At 49.3% G+C, this 22,336-nt stretch overlaps 1 protein-coding gene across 1 annotated transcript in view; it reads left to right on the top strand.

Annotated features, from left to right (window-relative positions):
- The window catches only part of ZC3H3 (zinc finger CCCH-type containing 3), a 268,495-nt gene that overhangs the window by 230,744 nt on the left and 15,415 nt on the right, over window positions 1–22,336 (top strand). The window contains exon 11 of the mRNA XM_083449010.1: window positions 8,872–9,062. Coding sequence (XP_083305136.1) covers window positions 8,872–9,062 — 191 coding nt within the window. The remainder of the gene's footprint in view (window positions 1–8,871; window positions 9,063–22,336) is intronic.

The raw sequence follows: 22,336 nt of genomic DNA, 5'->3' as shown, positions 1-22,336 counted from the left end.
GAAAAGGATCTAGGAGTCTTGGTTGACCACAAACTTGACATGAGCCAACAGTGTGACGAGGCAGCTATTAGCCACCTGGGTAGGTAGGTGACTGGGAGCTTTCTCCATCCTTCCCAATCTGCCCAAGGGTTCTCCTGGGCTCCTGCAGCCGAGCAAAGTGAGTCTGTCACAGGAAAAAGCAGCAAACAGCTGCTTCATTGTTTGGGCCAAGGAAATGACGCTGCCCTAGAAGCTGTCGCAGTGGACAAGGCCGGTCGTGGGACTTTATCCAAAGGCAAAAGCCAGGCAGGCTCAGAACCTTCGTCTCCTAGATACTTAACAGTTTGTTCTGCGTTAGAAAGGCTTCCACTTAAAGAGTGTTACTGTGAGCAGTTTTGAATCCTCGTCACTTTTAATTTGTATACTCCCGTTCTATATCACTCTGCGCAAGGCAGTTTACAAGCTGAGGAAGCAGCAAAGTATGCAACAAAGATCACATATCTTCTAGCAGTCCAACCCAATGCAAATAAGTCACAATAAAAAATATTTTTTAGTCGGCATCCATCTGTCTCGGGAGACAATGGAGAAGGGAGAGTTACAGCACCTGCTGTGGCTGTGGAGACCGATAGGGGAGAGACATGTTTTGTTGCATCTGGTGCGTGACTTAAAATAAACGGGTTACATAAAATAAAGTAGTATTCAACAATCTGTTAGAATATAAGAATACACAATAAAATTACCTCCCAAAATACCAGCGAATAATAATTATACAAAAAATCACTCTCAACAATTACAATAAATCATTACTAAATTATAATCAATAAAAATAACAGCAAAGCTACAATATATAGGTGCCTTAAGAAAATCAGTTTAGAAATAAGATTGAAGCTTTCATTTGGTTAATCAGATTAATCAACCAAATGTGTAGTTGATTGATCTATGGGCATAAGTGGCAATTCATGGGGCTAAGGGTACATGAACTAATTTTTTTCAGTTGCTTTTGATTCTGTACCGGAATGGCATCTTCTCACTATATAGTTGACTGAAACACACTTCTTTTTGTGTCTCTTAGGAGGCACCAATATCAAGGTTTTTCCAAAAAGAAAATTTGGTTAAAATTTAATTGATTTAATTGGTCAAACAACAGGTAATTTCATCATCCAAAAATTATTTCATCAGCTGATATAATTTTCATCAACAAATAAGTGTTCTGGATAATCAGCAGGTTTAAGGCCTGCGTTTTTTATTTGATTTCATTGTGTACACCTCATCTTCCTACAGCAGCTGCGCTTGAGGCAGCTCAGAACTTGCAGAAACAAGGGAACGAACTAAGCAAAAGCTTTGCAGCTTGCAAGTCACGCCGCTTGCCTGTGTCCCTGAAGCCTGCCCCATTGAGCTGCTGTCCTGTGCCTCATGACCGCATTGTGTCGTGCCCCCGCCTCCTCCACCCCAGGGCTGCGAATGAGACCCACCTCCGCATTACAGAACAGAGCAGATATATTTATATAGTCCCAGAATAGAAAAGGTGGCTAATTCTGTCCGTAGTCGTTTGGCAGGAGGCTCTCTGCCATTCCTTCCGCATCAGACGCTTCCAGCCTCGTATCTGGGTATTTTCCTTTTGCAGGGGTCTCAGCGCCTCAGACTTGCACTTATGCAAGAACCCAATCCGCAGCCCCACCCCCTGCTATGCACACCCAAAACCTCATTGCAGCGGTTGCTAAAGGCTTGGCTCATCGCTCCTTAGAGGTAAAAGGTCTTGAAAGCAGCTGCTTTGGCTTCTTCTTCCCTGTGAAACGCCCTCCCACCAGATGTCAAAGAGAACAACAACTACCAGACTTTTAGAAGACATCTGAAGGCAGCCCTGTTTAGGGGAGCTTTTAATGTTTGATGTATCACAGTATTTTAATATTCTTTTGGAAGCCGCCCAGAGTGGCTGGGGAAACCCAGCCAGATGGGCGGGGTATAAATAATAAATTCTTCTTCTTCTTCTTCTTCTTCTTCTTCTTCTTCTTCTTCTTCTTCTTCTTCTTCTTCTTCTTCTTCTTCTTCTTCTCCTCTCTTTCTCTGTGCCGAGCACTCAAGAGTGCCACCCCCAGTTGCCGCTGGTCCTTAAACGCTTCCTCCCGCTTCCTCTCTGGGTAATTCCCACTTCCTGTCCTGCCGCCTTGCGACTGCAAAATCTTGCAAGACCAGAGAACATGTCCCTGTCACTTGCAAAGAAAAAAGGTCCGTGTTCCTCTGATGCTGTCCCTTTGCACAGAGGGCCTCCTCGGTAGTGGCGCCTGCCCTGTGGAACGCCCTCCCGTCAAATGTGAAGGAAATAAACAGCTACCCTATTTTTAAAAGACATCTGAAGGCGGCCCTGTTTAGGGAAGATTTTAATATTTAATGCTGTATTGTTTTTAACACTCGATTGGGAGCCACCCAGAGTGGCTGGGGAAACTCAGCCAGATGAGCGGGGAAGTTCAGCATCAAAAAACGAAGATCATGGCCACTGGCCCCATCACCTACTGGCAAATAGAAGGGGAAGAAATGGAGGCAGTGAGAGATTTTACTTTCTTGGGCTCCATGATCACTGCAGATGGTGACAGCAGTCAGGAAGTTAAAAGACGCCTGCTCCTAGGGAGAAAAGCAATGACAAGCCTAGACAGCATCTTAAAAAGCAGAGACATCACCTTGCCAACAAAGGTCCATATAGTTAAAGCTATGGTTTTCCCAGTAGTGATGTATGGAAGTGAGAGCTGGACCATAAAGAAGGCTGATTGCCGAAGAATGGATGCTTTTGAATTATGGTGCTGGAGGAGATTCTTGAGAGTCCCATGGACTGCAAGAAGATCAAACCTCTCCATTCTGAAGGAAATCAGCCCTGAGTGCTCACGGGAAGGACAGATCCTGAAGCTGAGGCTCCAAGACTTTGGCCACCTCATTTTTATGGTTTTATTTGCTTTTAAATGTCTGCCGTTGGAGGCATTTCTTTTAATGGAAAAAATAAGGAAAGGTCATCATTCTCTCACCCTTCTGCTTGATGTGCTTTGTCAACACCTTGTTCTTTCAAAGCTCTAACAGAGCATCCTGGGCTCTCAGTGGCCAACAAGATGCCTGTGGGAAACCTGCAAGCAGGATTCGAACACAAGACCTGAGCTCTCCCTGCCTGTGGTTTCCAGCAACTGGCATTCAGAAGCATATCTGCCTCTGACTCTGGAGGCAGAACAGAGCCATCCTGACTAGTGGCCCTTGAGAGCCCACTCCTCCAGTCCTCTTTTGAAGCCATCCAAGTGGGCCTTCACTGCCTCCTGTGGCAGTGAGTTCCATAGTTTAACTGTGCTGGGAGACACCTGGCAGCTGCAGTTTCTCCCCTGCATTATTACCCTTTTTCCTGCCTCCATTAACCAGTGTAGGCCAACTTCCCCAGTGCCAAAAAGGACTTTGAATCTGGAGGTTTCCTGCATTGGCCCAGCCCAGCATCGGCTCAACATTGACCCTGCTCGCCAGTTAACACCATCTGTTCCAGCCCCACGGAATTGCAGTGTTTGAATGTGCACCAGCATTCCTTGATCAGTTTCTGTAAAATGGGAATAAGGAGCCTTCTGTTTGTTGTGCAATGATAAAGAAGCAGGTGCTCATTTTGTTATTGCTGTTATTTATTAAATTTGTTAGTCACCTTATCTTGCCCAAAGCTACCCAGAGCAACTTGCAAATTGTGGTCCTTCCTTTTGAGGAGAGAGAGCAGAGAGTGCAAGGTTTCACAAATTGCACAAGTCCAGTCCTCTTCTTAATGTGTGTGTGTTTGGAGGGTCAATTCCTGTTAAGCTCATCGGCCTTATACATTCATTTCTTGCATTTGCACCTCACTCCCCCCCCCCCAAGGAGCTCAAGGAGGCAAATGTTTAACCCCCTCTTCCCCCTCCTCATTTCATCCTCACAACACCCCTGCGAGGCGGGTTCGGCCGAGAGCAAACTCACAACAGTGAGTTTCTTCACGGCCAAGTCAGCTTTTGAAGCCTAGTCTCCTAGGTCCTAGTCCAACAAACTGACCACTAGGCAACCCTGTCCTTAAAGGTAAAGGGACCCCTGATCATTAGGTCCAGTCATGGCCAATCTGGGGTTGGGGCGCTCGTCTCGCTATATTGGCCGAGGGAGCCGGCGTCAAAAAATTATGCAGGACAAAAGCAGAGGGGGGGGGCTCTGAGCTGTTCAGCTGGGGCTGGTGGCAGCTGCCCCCCAGAACATCTGGCGGGTGCCCTGGTTGGCCGGGGCAGAACTAGGCAGAGATTTCCCCCATACTCACGAGGTGTGAGCATCTCCTTAAAGCCATCCTTCCAGCATGTTGCTAAAAATGCAAAGGGCGATAGTTCTTTATACAGTATATATAAGGTAAAGGGACCCCTGACCATTAGGTCCAGTCGTGGCCGACTCTGGGGTTGCGGCGCTCATCTCGCTTTATTGGCCGAGGGAGCCAGCGTTCAGCTTCCGGGTCATGTGGCCAGCATGACTAAGTCGCTTCTGGCGAACCAGAGCAGCGCACGGAAACGGCGTTTACCTTCCCGCTGGAGTGGTAACTATTTATCTGCTTGCACTTTGACGTGCTTTCGAACTGCTAGGTTGGCAGGAGCAGGGACCGAGCAACGGGAGCTCACCCCGTCGTGGGGATTCGAACTGTCGACCTTCTGATTGGCAAGTCCTAGGCTCTGCGGTTTAACCCACAGTGCCACCCGCGTCCCCTACACCTGAGTAAAGCCAGCTAGGATCAGGCTGCACGTGCGTCGAGTTTAGAGGGTCGTGGTAGCTCAGCTGGACACCCCATCCTCTCTCCCTCCCCAGTGAGCAACCTGGCTGGGCGTGGACCGCGAAGTGGGGGCCATCTCTCTATATTGGTCCCTTGAGAATCCTCCTCTGAGAGCCCCCAGCCCTGCCTTGTATGGTAGCACTCGGGGCAGTGGATGCCATCGGGTCGCAGACTTATCCAGGCTGACAGAATAAACTTGGAATGCCAGCCAGCTTGCGTCCCCATGTGCCAATGAGGTGTAAAATACCTCCTTGCTCATTTTTAGGTAAGAATGCCAGGGGGGTGGGTGGGGTGTTCATCAGGGGGGAGAGGAGGGGGCCGCTGCGTTCCAGCCCCCCTTTTCCAGGAGAGGGAGGGCGGCCGGCAGACAAGAGGAGCTTTTAAATAGCAGGCTCCCTCTGTCTTTATTAGCCCTGCCAACAGAGACGTCAAACATGATAAAACATCACATTAGCCGGATTTGCTCAGAGGCACCAGAGCCTGCGGGATGGGACAGGCCTTGAGCCAATGTTTTGGGGGGGAGAGGCTGGGCAGGAGGAAGAAGGGAGGGCACCTGTTAAGTGCCAGCACTTAGGTGAGGAGCCTGCGAAACGAGGTGTGAAAGCACACGGCAGCGTGGCTTAGTGGTTAGAGCAGCGGTTCCCAAAGGGAGCAGCCCCACCCCACCATCTGTCAGACTTTGAAAAGCTGGCTATCACTCACGTTCACGTCTGTCAATTTCATGGAGTGAATTAAACTAAATAGTTTTAACTGGATTTTGAATAAATGCACAATTGTTACCGTTTTCATAGAATCATAGAATCATAGAGTTGGAAGAGACCACAAGGGCCATCAAGTCCAACCCCCTGCCAAGCAGGAAACACCATCAGAGCACTCCAGACATATGGTTGTCAAGCCTCTGCTTAAAGACCTCTGCTTAAAGAAGGAGACTCTACCACACTCCTTGGCAGCAAATTCCACTGTCGAACAGCTCTTACTGTCAGGAAGTTCTTCCTAATGTTTAGGTGGAATCTTCTTTCTTGTAGTTTGGATCCATTGCTCCGTGTCCGCTTCTCTGGAGCAGCAGAAAACAACCTTTCTCCCTCCTCTAGGTGACAGTTTTGATTTGTGTTATTGTGTTATTATCTTCCTTAGTGGGTTGTGCAATGATTTTTTTTTTTTACAGGGGAAGGGGCACAGCTTATTTTCAAAGATGGGTGCTCTGTTCCTTCGTGGGCTGATTTCTATTATGATGATGATGATGATGATGATGATGATGATGATGATGCAGCCCATCTGACTGGTTTGCCCCAGCCATTCTTGCTGGCGTAGTTTATATGGGGCCCACACTATGCCTTACTATAGACATGCTGTGTGATCTATTTTGTGTCTGGGCCTCCCTTTTTTATCTTTTAAAACGAAAACCCACCCTGCAGGGTTGCTGAGAAGGCAAAAGCCAGTAGGGCTTTGAAGTGCTTTGCAAATTGAAAGTCCTCTTGCTACAAGTGTGGTCTTCCATGGGCTGGGGTGGGGAGATATTCTGAACCTCACTCGGGTCTAGGGCGATCTGTAGTCTTTACCAGGGCAACGTTCTCCTAGTTTTCTCCCAGCTTCTGCCTACTGTGATTTTAATATTTACCTGCTTAATTCTGTTGGCCTTTGTGGCATCAAATTGTATCTCCCAGTAGCATTTATTTTCCGTAACATGTTTTACAATAAAACATAGATTAAAAATGATCTGTTTTTTATTTACTTAAGTCATTTCTGTACCGCTGAATTGCTAGCATCTGTAAGTGGCGCACAGATAAATACACCATACAGGACAGAAGCAATAAAACAAAAGAAGTTTATCAAACAAAAAGCAGCAACTTCCTTAAAATGCCTGTTGAAGCAATAAACTCTTTGGTTATGAGCCTGAAGTTCAGCAAAGAGGGTTCTTGTCGAATCTCAATCAGGAGCGAATGCCATAGACTTGGTCCCACAGCCCGAATGCCCTGCTTCAGGTAGTTAGGAACCATAATAATAATAATAATAATAATAATAATAATAATAATAATAAAAAATTATACCCCGCCCTCCCCAGCCAATACTGGACTCAGGGCGGCTAACACCAGGTATAAAAACAATTGATTAAAATACAATTTAAAAACAAGATTAAAATAAAACATTAAAATGCAGCCTCATTTCAGTAGAAACTCAAATCAAAAACTTTTTTCTGAGCCAAGCGGTGGGCCAAGAGAGACTCCCCCCCCCCCCAAGATCTCAGGACCAAGGTGGGTATTTTCAGGTGCTGTGCGTGGCATGGAGAGCGGGGAAATAGAAAAGGTGTTTGTTCATTTTTTGTCTCTCTCCTAACCTTGGACCTCATGGACACCCAATGAAGCCGAATGTTGGAAAACTCGGGAGAGATAAAAGAAAGTCCTTCACACAGAACATAGTTAACCTGTGGAACTCCCTGCCACGGGAGGCAGTGATAGCCTAGACGGTTTTAAAAGAGGAGTGGACAGTTTTATAGAGGAGAGGGTTATGGGTGCCTACTTGCCTTTATGGCTGTGCCCTGCCTCCACAGCTGGAGGCAGCAATGCTTCTGAACACCAGTGGAAACCACAGGAGGGAGAGAGTTCTTGTGTTAGAATCCTGCTTGCTGGTTTCCTATTGAGGCATCTAGTTGGCCCCTGTGAGAAGAGGAGGCTGGACCAGGTGGGATCCAGCAGGTCTTGTTCATGTTCTTAATTTAAGAAGAAGTTGACCTTAAAAAATTTCAAAGTGTAAGCAAAACTAACAGTTGATGATAGATAGATAGAGAGAGAGAGAGAGAGAGAGAGATAGATAGATAGATAGATAGATAGATAGATAGATAGATAGATGATAGATAGAGGTGTGCATATATAGGTAAAGGTAAAGGGACCCCTGACCATTAGGTCCAGTCATGGCCGACTCTGGGGTTGCGGCGCTCATCTCGCTTTACTGGCCGAGGGAGCCAGCGTACAGCTTCCGGGTCATGTGGCCAGCATGTCTAAGCCGCTTCTGGCGAACCAGAGCAGCGCATGGAAATGCCGTTTACCTTCCCGCCGGAGCGGTACCTATTGATCTACTTGCCCTTTGATGTGCTTTCGAACTGCTAGGTGGGCAGGAGCAGGGACCGAGCAATGGGAGCTCACCCCGTCGTGGGGATTCAAACTGCCGACCTTCCAATCAGCAAGCCCTAGGGTCAGTGGTTTAGACCACAGCGCCACCCGCGTCCCATGTTTGTGTGTGTGTGTGTGTGTGTGTGTACCTTTCCTTACCTTTCCCACCCCGACCTGGCCGCAGTGATCCATGCAACGGTCATCTCCAGGCTTGACTACTGTAATTTGCTCTACGCAGGGCTGCCCTTGAAGCTGTCCCAGAAACTCCAGCGGGTGCAGAATGCTGCAGCGAGGCTCCTCACGGGGTCTCTGCCATGGGAGCATATTCACCCAGTGCTTTTCCAGCTGCACTGGCTCCCGGTAGAGTACAGGGTCAGATTTAAGGTGCTGCTTTTAAAGCCCTTCACGGCCTAGGACCCTCGTACCTACGGGACCGCCTCTCCCGGTCTACCCCATGGAGAGCCTCAGGGTCCATAAATAGCAACACCCTAGATGTCCCGGGCCCTAAGGAAGTCAGATTAGCCTCAACCAGAGCCAGGGCCTTTTCAGTGCTGGCCCCGGCCTGGTGGAACACTCTGCCTCATGAGACCAGGGCCCTGCAGGATCTGATTTCTTTCCGCAGGGCCTGCAAGACAGAGTTGTTCCGCCTGGCCTTTGGCTTGGAGACAATTTGATTCCCTCCCTCCCTCTCTTTCTTTTTTCTTTTCCTTCTCCTCCTGCGATGAGGCTACATTTTAATATTTTAATGTTCCATTATTTTAATGTTGTATTTTACTTTTGTTTTTAAGTTGTAATCATTCATCTTGTTTTTATTATTGCTTGTAAGCCGCTCTGAGCCCTGCCTTGGCTGGGGAGGGCGGGGTATAAATAAAAAATTATTATTATTATTATTATTATTATTATTATTATTATTATTTACATAAATAATAAAATTACACATTAAAATACATGGCAGCTTTACACATTGCATGAGCGTTGACCTTTGTTTTTCTCCTTTAGGAAAGAGGAAGCTGAAGAAACGCCCGGGCCTTCGAGGGCAGAGCAGCGGGGAGCCATCTGGAGCCCCGAGACCCCCTCTCCGACCAGCAGGCTAACGAAGCTGCCCTCCTTCATCTCTCTCCAGTCGCCCCCCACATCCCCCAGCGAGGAAGACCGCAAGCCTGAGAGGGACAGGAGTGGGGAAGACGCAGGTACAAGCACGGCTTCTGGTCCTCAACTTTGATGGGCTGAGCAGCCAGAACCGTCTTCCGGCAATATGTCAGTGTTCATAATGCGTTCGAGGAGTGTCTGGATTCTGCCTCCGGGGAAATGCAGGGCTTCCAGCTTGAAAAAGATATTGGGCAAGCCCCACATAATCACAAGAGGCAGCGCAAACACACCAGTTGAGTGGCGGAGGGAACGACCTCCTCAGATGTTTTATTGCGGGGGGGTGCGAAGGGACCTCAGCTCCTAGCAACTGGTTCCCATGGCCTGCTGGATCAGGCCAACGTCCCCTCTAGTCCAGCGTCCTGTTCTCACAGTGGCTGAGCAGGATCCAAGCACGATAGCCCTCTCCTCTCCTGCAGTTTCCAGCTTTACATTTCTCCCTGTCAAACAAGATGAATTTTAACAGGGAGAAATGTAAAGTATTGCACTTGGGCAAAAAAAATGAGAGGCACAAATACAAGATGGGTGACACCTGGCTTGAGAGCAGTACATGTGAAAAGGATCTAGGAGTCTTGGTTGACCACAAACTTGACATGAGCCAACAGTGTGACGCGGCAGCTAAAAAAGCCAATGCAATTCTGGGCTGCATCAATAGGAGTATAGCATCTAGATCAAGGGAAGTAATAGTGCCACTGTATTCTGCTCTGGTCAGACCTCACCTGGAGTACTGTGTCCAGTTCTGGGCACCACAGTTCAAGAAGGACACTGACAAACTGGAACGTGTCCAGAGGAGGGCAACCAGAGGACGGCCTGGAAACGATGCCTTATGAGGAACGGCTAAGGGAGCTGGGCATGTTTAGCCTGGAGAAGAGGAGGTTAAGGGGTGATATGATAGCCATGTTCCAATATATAAAAGGATGTCACATAGAGGAGGGAGAAAGGTTGTTTTCTGCTGCTCCAGAGAAGCGGACACGGAGCAATGGATCCAAACGACAAGAAAGAAGATTCCACCTAAACATTAGGAAGAACTTCCTGACAGTAAGAGCTGTTTGACAGTGGAATTTGCTGCCAAGGAGTGTGGTGGAGTCTCCTTCTTTGGAGGTCTTTAAGCAGAGGCTTGACAACCATATGTCAGGAGTGCTCTGATGGTGTTTCCTGCTTGGCAGGGGGTTGGACTCGAGGGCCCTTGTGGTCTCTTCCAACTGTATGATTCTATGATTCAACTGGTGTTCAGAAGTGTCGCTGCCTCCAACTGTGGAGATACATCATAGTTGTCCTGGCAAGCAGCCATGGATAGCCCTCTATGTATTTCTGAAAATTTGCTAGGCTCTTGCAAGTGACGTGTGTTGCAAAACCGGATGGAGAAAATATGGATTACCTTGCCACCAAAATCCTTTTTTGAAGTAGGAATTGAATTGAAATTGAGATTGAAATACTTTATTGTCACTTGTACAACTTGTATACCGTGAGATTACACGGGCACCCCCCACTCAGTTCTCTTAGTCTTAATTCCCCTCGTTTACTGACACACACACACCAAACCCGAAAGTCCGTTGCCCTGTTGTTGTCTTTTCATTCAGCAGCCTAACAGCCCACGGATAGAAGCTGTTCTTTACCCTGTTGGTGCGACTAATCATGCTTCTATATCTTCTGCCCGAGGGCAAGAGATCAAGAAAGTGCCGGCCAGGGTGTAAATCATCCCTGAGAATTTTCCTCACTCTCCTGAGGCAACGTTCTTCCGCTATTTCATCCAGCGGATTCATGGGACAGCCCATAATATCTTGTGCTGTATTCACCACCCTCTGTAGGCACTTCCTATCAGGTGATGTCAAACCAGCGCCCCATACCGTGATGCAGTATGAAAGGACACTTTCTATTGTGGACCGGTAGAAGGAGATAATCAAATGTTGATTGACACCGTTCTTCCGCAATACTCTGAGGAGATGGAGTCTCTGTTGGGCTTTCTTAACCACCTGGGTTGTATTTATTTTCCAAGTAAGGTCTTCACTGTGATAAACTCCTAGGAATGTGAAGGAAGAGACTCTCTCCACGCAGCCCTCCCTGATGCACAGCAATAGGGCTCTGTTTTCTTCAGGGACCGCTAAATGTTCTTAGGAAGCTCACAGGCTGACCATGAAGGCAGGTGCCCCCCCCCCCCGTTTGTTTGTTTTTTTGCTTCTAGTTATCTCCCGCTTGGGGGATGCGGGTGGCGCTGTGGGTAAAAGCCTCAGCGCCTAGGGCTTGCCGATCGAAAGGTCGGCGGTTCGAATCCCCGCGGCGGGGTGCGCTCCTGTTGCTCGGTCCCAGCGCCTGCCAACCTAGCAGTTCGAAAGCACCTCCAGGTGCAAGTAGATAAATAGGGACCGCTTACCAGCGGGAAGGTAAACGGCGTTTCCGTGTGTGGCTCTGGCTTGCCAGAGCAGCTTCGTCACGCTGGCCACGTGACCCAGAAGTGTCTTCGGACAGCGCTGGCCCCCGGCCTCTTTGAGTGAGATGGGCACACAACCCTAGAGTCTGTCAAGACTGGCCCGTACGGGCAGGGGTACCTTTACCTTTTACCTATCTCCCGCTTGGACTACTGCAACGCGCTCTACGTGGGGCTACCTTTGAAGGTGACCCAGAAACTGCAACTAATCCAGAATGCGACAGCTAGACTGGTGCCTGGGAGTGGCCACCGGGACCACATAACACCGGTTCTGAGAGATCTGCATTGGCTCCCAGTACGTTTCCGAGCACAATTCAAAGTGTTGGTGCTGACCTTGAAAGCCCTAAACAGCCTCAGTCTGTATACCTGAAGGAGCTTCTCCACCCCCATCGTTCTGCCCGGACACTGAGATCCAGCGCCGAGGGCCTTCTGGCGGTTCCCTCATTGCGAGAAGTGAGGTTACAGGGAACCAGACAGAGGGCCTTCTCGGTGGTGGCGCCCACCCTCCCTTCAGATGTGAAGGAAATGAGCAGCTATCCTATCTTTAAAAGACATATTTAAAAGGCAGCCCTGTTCAGGGAAGTTTTTAATATTTAACGCTGTACTGTTTTTAACACTTGATTGGGAGCTGCCCAGAGTGGCTGGGGAAACTCAGCCAGATGGGTGGGGTATAAATAATAAATTATTATTATTATTATTATTATTATTATTATTTGGAAAGAGAGGTTACCTCTGCAGATGGCGATTCCAGTGACCCTTCATGGCTAAGCCTTTGCAGAGTGTGCTTGGTTTTGCTGGGTGACTTCCATTAGTAGCCGGCCACCCTGAGTCCCTTCTTTTCCCAGCTCTTTGCAAGGCCGGCCACAGGCAAGCGTTCAAGAGCCTTCCTTATCCTCTCTGTTCCTTCCCGCTGGGGGGCTCTGCAACCCCCTCTGCCTTCTCGCGTTCTCGTCGCCGTGGCAAGGGCAGAAGCGAAGCCTCCCGTTGCCTCGGTGCTAATCGTCCGCAGGTAATGCGGCTTTCCATATTTCACCTTCCAGTTAAATGGTTTGCGCCGGAGCAGTCGGTCCTCCCCGTGCTAATTGTAAGCGAGCGCACCAATGTCGGCCCTTCCAATCGAGTGCTAATTTAATTAGAAAGCACCCATTTTAGTTAATTTGTTCGAGAAGATCACTGCCGGCTCCTGGAGAGAACAGATGTTCCCCTCTCCCCCGATGAACATTCTGGGGTTTGTAAATGACTCCGCTCAGCCTTGTTTAGGAGAGAAAAGAGGATTTTATGGTGGCAAACGACCCTTTCTGTAAACATTTTACAGCTCTCTGCACGTTTGAGTGAGGATAAACCCCTGGCAACTCGGCGGGCTGCAAATTTGCGGCCATACGGCTATCATTTTATTGTCATATTTCACGGTCGTAACGTTAATGGAAGATGCTCGCTCCAGTCTTTTTTAACAGCTCCGCTGAGCACGCTCAAAGCACTTTCGCTTTGGAAAATTCATTGAGGTACAGCGCTTCAGTTTTTGTTTACCGCTTCTGCTTCTGCCAAGAGCCTCCTTTCCCTCCCTGCCAATGCACACACCTGTATCACGCCAGCGGGCCTCGCCCTGGACTCACAGGTCTGGGCAACAAGGGTTAAGAAGTGTTCAGAGAAGGGTGGCCAAGATGATAAAAGAGTCAGGAAAGCAAGCCTGATGAGGAACGGTTGAGGAGTTGTAGATGTTTAACCTGGAGAAGGGAAGACAGAGAGGTGATAGGACAGCCATCTTCAAATATCTCAAGGGCCGTCACGTGGAAGATGGAGCAAGCTTGTTTTCTGCTGCTCCAGATGGGACAATCTGAACCAAGCCGGTTCCAATTAAACTTTCTGAGAGTGAGAGCTGTTTGACAGTGGAACAGACTCCCTTGGAATGGGGAAAGAGGTTTTTAAACGGGGTTTGGATGACCATATTATTTATTGAATTTATATACCTGATGATAATAATAATAATAATAATAATAATAATAATAATAAATTTATTTATATCCCGCCCTCCCCAGCTGAAGCCGGGCTCAGAGCGGCTAACAACAATAAAAGTAACACAGCATTCTAAAATCAATTCATTCTAAAATCTGTTCAAAATCAAATTAATGGCAAGCATTGGGCTAGAGTTCTGTGCGGATTACCAAAGGAGGGGGTCAGACTGTGCCATGGCCAAAGGCCTGGTGGAACAGCTCCGTCTTGCAGGCCCTGCAGGAAGATGTCAAGTCCCACAGGGCCCTAGTCTCTTGGGACAGAGCGTTCCACCAGATCAGGGCCACGGCCAAAAAAGCCCTGGCTCCGGTTGAGGACAGCCTAACCTCCCTGTGGTCTGGGACCTCCAAGATGTTTTTATTTGAAAACCGTAAGGTCCTCCGTGGGACATACCAGGAGAGGCGGTCCCGTAGGTACGAGGGTCCTAGGCCGTATAGGGCTTTAAGGGTTAAAACCAGCACCTTAAACCTGATTCTGTACTCCACCGGGAGCCAGTACAGGGGATCTCAGGTCGGTTCACAGAATAAGAATCCCATCTGTCAGGGATTCTTTAGCTGTGGTTCCTGCATTGCAGGGGGTTGGACTAGATGACCCTTGGGGGTCTCTTCCAACTCTGCAATTCTGCGGATCTATTATTCTGCCACCTGCCAGCTCCCTGAACCAGACAATAGCTGCAGCAGTCCTCAGTAGGCCTTTGCAACAAGAGGCTGAGTTGCTTCATTTTGGGGAGAGAGAAACTTGGCTAAAACTGTTCCTGGCTAGCACACACTTCCAGGCAGTCTCTATTTTGCCGGTGGAATTCAATTGCATACCAGCAGATTCTGGTTGTGCAGATAAATTATACTGTACAGTCATACCTCAAAAGGGACGCGGGTGGCGCTGTGGGTAAAAGCCTCAGCACCTAGGGCTTGCCGATCGAAAGGTTGGCGGTTCGAATCCCCGCGGCGGGGTGCACTCCCGTTGTTCAGTCCCAGCGCCTGCCAACCTAGCAGTTCAAAAGCACCCCCGGGTGCAAGTAGATAAATAGGGACCGCTTACTAGCGGGAAGGTAAATGGCGTTTCCGTGTGCGGCTCTGGCTCGCCAGAGCAGCGATGTCACGCTGGCCACGTGACCCGGAAGTGTCTCCGGACAGCGCTGGCCCCCGGCCTCTTGAGTGAGATGGGCGCACAACCCTAGAGTCTGGCAAGACTGGCTCGTACGGGCAGGGGTACCTTTACCTTTTTATCACTGAACGTAGACCTCAGTCTCTTGAGAGTTGGCCACCCCTGAGTACCTTTACCTTTACCTTACAGTCATACCTCAGGTTACAGCCGCTTCAGGTTGCGTTTTTTCAAGTTGCGGAGTGCCAAAACCCGGAAGAACTGGAACGGGTTACTTCCGGGTTTCAGTGGGCGTGCATGCGCAGAAGACCTAAATCATACTTTGCGCATGCGCAGAAGCACCGAATCACAATCCACGTGTGCGCAGACACGGGTTGCGAACGCTGCGGGTTGCGAACATGCATCCTGCATGGATCATGTTGGCAACCCGAGCGTCCACTTGCACAACATACCTGCTCCCCCCAATCAGATGTTTTGCAGTAAGGAAAGTGACTGGGAAATGGACTCCTTCCTGTGGGAGGTGAGCGAGTTCCATAGTTTAACCGTGCGCTGTGTGAAGAAGGGCATTAGGCTGCATGATTTCAGCAGAGAGAATTAAACAATTTCCCAGGCACCTGAAATTGTGTTTTGAGGCAAAAAGAGAGGAGGAAAAACAGGGTGTGGAGAATAGAGAGTTTCGTGGCCAACAAGGTAAATTCCTAAACCCCTTGCCCCCTTAAAAGCTCTGCCCCACTTAGAGTGGTCTGAGCCTCCCAAGCTGTTTTGATGGACGGTGAGGACTAGAAACTTAATGAATCTAGCAGTGAATAGCCTGCTTCTCAGAACAGCTCATTGTAGATCCCAGACTTCACATTGGGATACCTACAGCATGCAAGAGCAGCACTGCTCTCAAGTACCGTATTTTTCGCTCGCTCTATAGGACGCACTTTTCCCCCTCCAAAAATGAAGGGGAAATATTTGTGCGTCCTATGAAGCGAATGCAGGCTCCTTGGCTTCAGTGAAAGCAACACGAAGCCTCCAAAGCGCAGAGGGAGCGCTCCCCCCGCGCTCCGGAGGCTACACGTTGATTTCACTGAAGCCGGGAGAGCAAGACTCTCCTGGCTTCAGCAAAAGGAACCCAAAGCCTTTGGAGCGCAGCGCGAGGTCCCACTGCACTCCAAAGGCTTCAGGTGGCTATCCCTGAAGCCTCTGGAGCACAGCGGGACCTCACGCTGCGCTCCAAAGGCTTCAGGGTTAGCTGCACAAAGCCTCCGCAGGGCAGCTGGGTGAAGGCACCTGCGGAGGCTTGAACGGCTGTCCCCGAAGCCAGAACAGCGAGATGGAGCACTGCGCAGTGTCTCGCTGTTCTAGCTTGGGGATGCCGGGGCTTTATGAGGAAACCCCAGGCTTCCCCCTTCAGCCCCGACACTGATTTGATTCAGAATATTTTTTACTTGTTTTCCTCCTCTAAAAACTAGGTGCGTCCTTTGCTCGGGTGCGTCCTATAGAGCGAAAAATACGGTGTCCCTTTTACTGATTCAAGTGTTTCAGGGTTTCCCTGACTCAACAACAGCACCCCTTGGGTTTATAATCATAGAATCAAGAGTAGACTTGGAAGGGACCCTGAGGGTCATCTAGTCCAACCCCCTGCAATGCAGGAATCTCAACTGAAGCATCCATGACAGATGGCCAGCCAACCTCTGCTTAAATACCTCCAAGGAAGGAATAGCATCATAGAATCATATGGCTGCATAATTTATTCCCGGCGCAAGATTCTGGAGTTTCGTTTCCTCCCTGCAAGGGGCTGTTGCGTCCCAGGCACCATCTGCCTTTCGGTATTTGGGAGAGAGGCAAGCTGGTCTCTCTCGGGCTCCGCTGTGCTGAAACTAGATGCAGGAGAGGGACATAAAATGGGTGGGGGGACAGATGGGCAGGGGAGGGCAGGGGTTTGAATCTCATTCCTGTCATGTTATTTATTAATATTCCACCTTTTGGCCAAAAAAAACCCCAAGGCGGCTCAGAAACAATTCAGATGCGAATACAAACCTATCAATACACATGCGACAGAATGCAAATCGATAACGATCAAAATAAATCTTTACATTTCAGAAGCATCAAAATGCGTTCGTTTTCCTGCCAGAAAGGCAAGCAATTATTCCCCATGAAACCATCAAGAGGGAGCAAGAATAAGCACTTAAACAGCAGCTCCTCCTTCAAAGGGTTCCAGGTGGGGCAGGAGGGGGCAAGACAGGTAGAATCGCTGCTGCCCCTGATAGTTCCAGCCGTCTCTATCCTGCAGCAATTCCTGTTAGCATCTGTGGGGATTTTGCAGCTGTTCTAGTGACACCCCCCCCCCTAAATTCATCGAGGAATATTAAAATAATACCTCATTAAAGGTAAAGGGTCCATTAGGTCCAGTGGTGGCCGACTCTGGGGTTGCGGCGCTCATCTCTCTTTATTGGCCGAGGGAGCCGGCGTACAGCAGGCCAGCAGGACTAAGCCACTTCTGCAGCGCACGGAAACGCCGTTTACCTTCCCGCCGAAGTGGTACCTATTTATCTACTTGCACTTTGACATGCTTTTGAACTGCTAGGTTGGCAGGAGCAGGGACCGAGCAACGGGAGCTCACCCCATCACGGGGATTCGAACTGCCGACCTTCTGATCGGCAAGTCCTATGCTCTGTGGTTTAACCCACAGCACCACCCGCATCCCTAATACCTCATTAGGTACAAACAAAAATAGTAAGTAATATGACAGGTTTTTAAGTTCACCAGGACTCTTGTTAAGGCAAAAAATTAAATAAGAAAAGTAAGTTAGATTGTCTTTTACAAGCTGCACACTGGGCAGGCATAATAAATGCTGTTTCACCTCTCACACAAGCCACCCCCCCCCCTTAAAATTCATCCCAAATAATGGTCCTGGTAAATTCAAAACTGATTTTTTTGGCCTAGTGCAATAATGCAGCTGTGATGATGATGATGTTGTTGATTGTTTCTTTATTGCCTGCCCTTCATCCTGAGGTCCCAGGAAGGGTCATAGCACTTAAAAACTAATTGTTTGCAAACAAATCCCCTTTATAAAATCAAGGAGGGTCCTCAGCATGCACACCTCAAGTGTCAAAAGCCAGTGTGAGGAAGGACATCTTCAGCATCCTTCAGAAGCTGTGCAACGAAGGTGTCAGATGCACCTCTCTGGGGAGGGAGCGCCACAGCTTAGGAGCCACCACAGAGAAGGCCCTCTTGGTAGTTCCTCTGCCCTATGTGAGATCACCAGGATACCCAAAGCAAAATCCACCATCCTGCCCTCTCCTTGCCTACTCAACTCTTTAAGCCGCCTACTCAACTCTAGCTGTCCCCTCCCGTCGCCATTGCCTCTGCCACTTTCTGGGCTCCTAGCCGTGGCAGTGGGTGGCACAGCTTCTTCCACAACTGCCTGCGCCCACAGCAATTCAGGTTCAGAGAGTTTTTAGAAAAGCCCATTGATTGCAGGGAGACCTGTGGAGTCTGGAGTCGGCTCTCGGAGGCCTCAGATGTGCCTATTCATTTCAGCGAGGCAGGAAAAGGCCCCAGGAGGCTGAGCTCTCCCCCTCCATCCTTCCGTGTGTGTTCTGACACACCCAGCCGCACCACGGCTTGCCTCCCTCCGTTTCCCAATTTCACACCACGGCCCAGTCCCCTCGTCGAGGCTCTGTCTCATCTGGCAAACCCACGCTGGCAAACCCATGCTCCATCAGGCGTGCAGAAATGAGTTAATTAAAAAGCATCACAAACTACTTTCATAATTGAGTTAACAAACCTCTAATATAATTGCTTTCCTAATGCAGAGTCTATCAAGCTGCAGGTAGCGTGTGCACATTCGTGGAGCGGCGGATGTCTTGTCTGTCCGTTCTTGCTTGCCTGCCCGCCGGTCCCTCCCTGGGCCAGAAACTCCCCTGTCGGAAAACACAGATTTTGCACTTAAGCACAAATTGTTTGCGGTGGCTTGTGTGACTTTCCTCAGGGTTGCTCAGAGTAGACCAACTGAAATGAACAGACCTGCTTTAGTGATTCCATTCATTTCAGACTGACCCTTAGTTTGTGCGCTTCTTGAATCTTTCTCAAATGTGGAATCTTTTTGGCAAAGAGCAGTGCATGGCAGGAGGAGGAATTGTGATTCCTGGAGAAGAAGGGACACAGAGCCATGAAAATACCCCGCCCCCAGCCCCTGAGCAGTGCTGCTTTTTGCAGACATGGCCTCCAAACATTCAGGTTACCTCCAGAACTACTAGGTCTTGGAACTAGTTTTTAAAAGGACCTAAGAGCCCTTCTGGGACGTGGGTGGCCCTGTGAGTTAAACCACAGAGCCTAGGACTTGCCGATCAGAAGGTCAGCGGTTCTAATCCCCGCGACAGGGTGAGCTCCCGTTGCTCGGTCCCTGCTCCTGCCAACCTAGCAGTTCTCACCAGATGCTCATTATGGGAATCCAGCAAACAGGATCTGAGCACAAGAGCCCTCTTCTGTGGTTTCCAGCAACTGGTACTCAGAAGCATCGCTGCCTACAAATGTGGCAGCAAAGAAAGAAATAGCTGTGATTCTGAAGAATCAGAATTATTTTACAGGGGGAAACACATGCAAGAAGCTGTGTGGGAAGTTTGCAGGCAGGGCCTGGCGCCAGATCCATGTCCCGTCAGCCCACGGGAGTCAAAGGTACACTACCCTGACCCATGGAGGCTCTATCACGACTCATGTCAATTTTCTTAACTTTCTGCCACCCACTTGCTCCCTAGCCAGCACTCGTTCAGAATGCAACCCGTGCCTTCCCGCCCCCCAGGGAGCTCTTTGAGAATGTGCTTTCTGATCTCTTCATTTGTGCACCTCTAGTTGTGTCCGCAGCGGGCCCCCCCCCCCCATCATCTCCTCTCTCCTTATTGATTTGTTGGCAACTTTCAAATCTGCCAAGCCTCCCGCATTTGGCGGGTCTGTGATCCTCACTTTTTCTGGATTAATCGTGGCGCGGTCTTCGAAAGCTCTTTCCTCTTGCAACGCAGAGCCTTTGCATCCCTGTACACAGAGAAAAAGGCATTAAAATCTCACTTGAGAGACTTGGAAATATTTCCTGTTCCAGTGGCTGCATCTGACAACCCCAGATTCACCACCCTCCCACGCTAGTTATTTACTTGGCATTGGAGTCCCTGCAACTGAGATGCATCATAGAATCATAGAACTGGGGAGTTGGAAGGGACCCCAAGAGCTATCTAGTCCAACCCCCGCAATGCAGGAATCGCAGCTAAAGAATCCCTGACAGATTTGAGGCTGGAGTGGAAGACTTAAGCCCAAAGGCAGCTCCCCACCACCGAAAACACAGGCAGGCTGCAGGTGGGGTGAAGTTGTATCAGGACAACAAAGAGGACAGAGAATGGATGATGGTAGAAAGAAGTCTCAAGGCGAGAAGCAGAATGGATGCCAAGCCTTTGAGCGAGCTGTCTCTACGCAAAGGCCACTTTGGAGAAGAAATCTGATAGAAGGATATGATATGGAGAAAGTGGGTAGAGGAAAGTTGTTGTTCTTCCTCTCTCATGGCAAGAACTTGTAGAAGTTTATATCCTGATGAATGACATGGAGAAAGTGCAAAGAGGAAAGTCTCTCTCTCGCTCTCTCTCTCTCTCTTTCTCTCTCATAACACCAGAACTCGTGGACATAAAATAAAGCTGAAGACTGGAAGATTTAGGACAGAGAAGAGGAAGGACTTCTTCATGTAGCACATGGTTTAACTGTGGAACTCCCTCCCACAGGAGGCAGTGGAGGAGGAGAGGGTTCATAGAAGCAGCCCCTTTCTCCATCCCCAGCCAGCAAGATTGATGCAAATTAGAAGTGGCACTGGCCCCAGCTGCAAAAAACACTCCAACCACCTGGTCACTACTGTTTTGCTTTGTTTTGTTTTATTGTGAGGATGAATGTTGTACACAGTGAGAGAAGAAACTTTTGTTCTGCTGTCAAGAGAGGTGCTTCCTCCTCTTACTTGCTGTTTCTCATTTGAAAAGCTGCTTTTCATTTACAAAGAGAGTTTTTGCATTAGCTCAGCCAGCTGTCCTGTGCAGGAGGATGCCATTCCCATTTTACAGGTTGGAAGCTGAGGCTGAGTGATTTGCTGACGGCCGCCCAGGTGCCCCCAGAAACAGACGGCAGGTCTCTGGTGCCCGAACTGCGAATCTGTAGAGCTGCAATGTAGTTGCATCTCTCTCTCTCTCTGCCCCATCCCTCTCACTCTCAGCAGGCTTGGGACTCACTCTGCAAACTCTGCTCTGTCAGGCTTCTGGTCAGGTAGCTAAGCAGGAATCCTGTAAGTCAGAAGGGCAGGACAAGACCAAAGGCAGAAAGAGTCAGTTGCAAGCAGGATTTCCAAACTGATCTCACCCAGCAGGGCTTCACAGAAAGTGTTCTGAGTAGTGTTCAGTAGTGTTCAAACCACACCAATGCGGAATAAGTGTGTGAGAGCTAGAACCTTGACTTTTGATTTCAGGCAAACATGACGATTCCCAGGATCCCAAATTGCGCCTCCAGGTGCATGCAGAAAGACGCCGTGAGCTTGCAGGAAGGCGAATGGAAGTGAGGGGCCAGAACTGAGATCTACCGTTCCTGACACATGACAGCCAGAACTGGAGCCCCCTGGCCTCTTGGGAGAATGGCGGAACAGCACGATAGGAGGCAGAGAAGACCCCAAACAAGACCCTTTTCTCTGGAGCTGCAGTCCGTGGCTGCCTTTCCTGGGGCTGCTGTCTGTTTCCGCTCCTGGTGGCCCGTAATGGATCACTCCCCGCCTGCTTCATGTTTGGCTGCATCCTGTCAGCTAACAGGGAGCTCATCTGCTGCATTTTATGGCCAGTGAGTCGCGAGACGGAACCATTGTGTTTGTGAACGAGTTGACAAGTGGAATTGAGGGGCCGTGAAGCATACAAGCCCACTGTCACCAGAGATTTGTGCTAACCGCCGCCCTGCCCAAGCGGCCAGCAAAATGCTTGGGGGATTCCGTCATTCCGCTGGCTGGATTACCTCTGGCGGTCCCTTTCTCCACCACGGCCATGAGAGCTGGCTCCTACATGATAGGCCCTGATTCAGGGGGGCAAAACGCAGACACCCGGAGCGTCAGCCTCAGGGAGAAACGGAGGCTTCCTCTCCACCTTCAGGCTGAGCCACAGAGGCGAAACAGAGGCAGCATGGCTTGTAGTCCATCAGCAACCAGCTTTTGCCCTGAGTGAGAGGTGATAAAGATGGAGAGAAGAAATGATAGCCATCTTCAGCCTCGGCCTGGCCTCAGTCCATTATCCCTGAAAGAGCGTCTCCACCCCCATTGTTCTGCCAGGACGCTGAGGTCCAGCTCCGAGGGCCTTCTGGCGGTTCCCTCGCTGCGAGAAGCCAAGTTACAGGGAACCAGGCAGAGGGCCTTCTCGGTGGTGGCGCCTGCCCTGTGGAACACCCTCCCACCAGATGTCAAAGAGAACAACAACTGCCAGACTTTTAGAAGACATCTGAAGGCAGCCCTGTTTAGGGAAGCTTTTAAAGGTAAAGGTAAAGGTACCCCTGCCCAGGGAAGCTTTTAATGTTTGATATATTACTGTATTTTAATATTGTGTTGGAAGCCGCCCAGAGTGGCTGGGGAAACCCAACCAGATGGGCGGGGTACAAATAATAAATTATTATTATATTATTATAAAAGAAGAAGAAGAAGAAGAAGAGGAGTTTGGATTTGATATCCCGCCTTTCACTCCCCTTCAGGAGTCTCAAAGCGGCTAACATTCTCCTTTCCCTTCCTCCCCCACAACAAAC

This window comes from Podarcis tiliguerta, assembly GCF_965153285.1.
Source record: "Podarcis tiliguerta genome assembly, chromosome: 7".
Taxonomy (NCBI): domain Eukaryota; kingdom Metazoa; phylum Chordata; class Lepidosauria; order Squamata; family Lacertidae; genus Podarcis; species Podarcis tiliguerta.
This window is presented reverse-complemented; position numbering and strand designations above follow the sequence as displayed.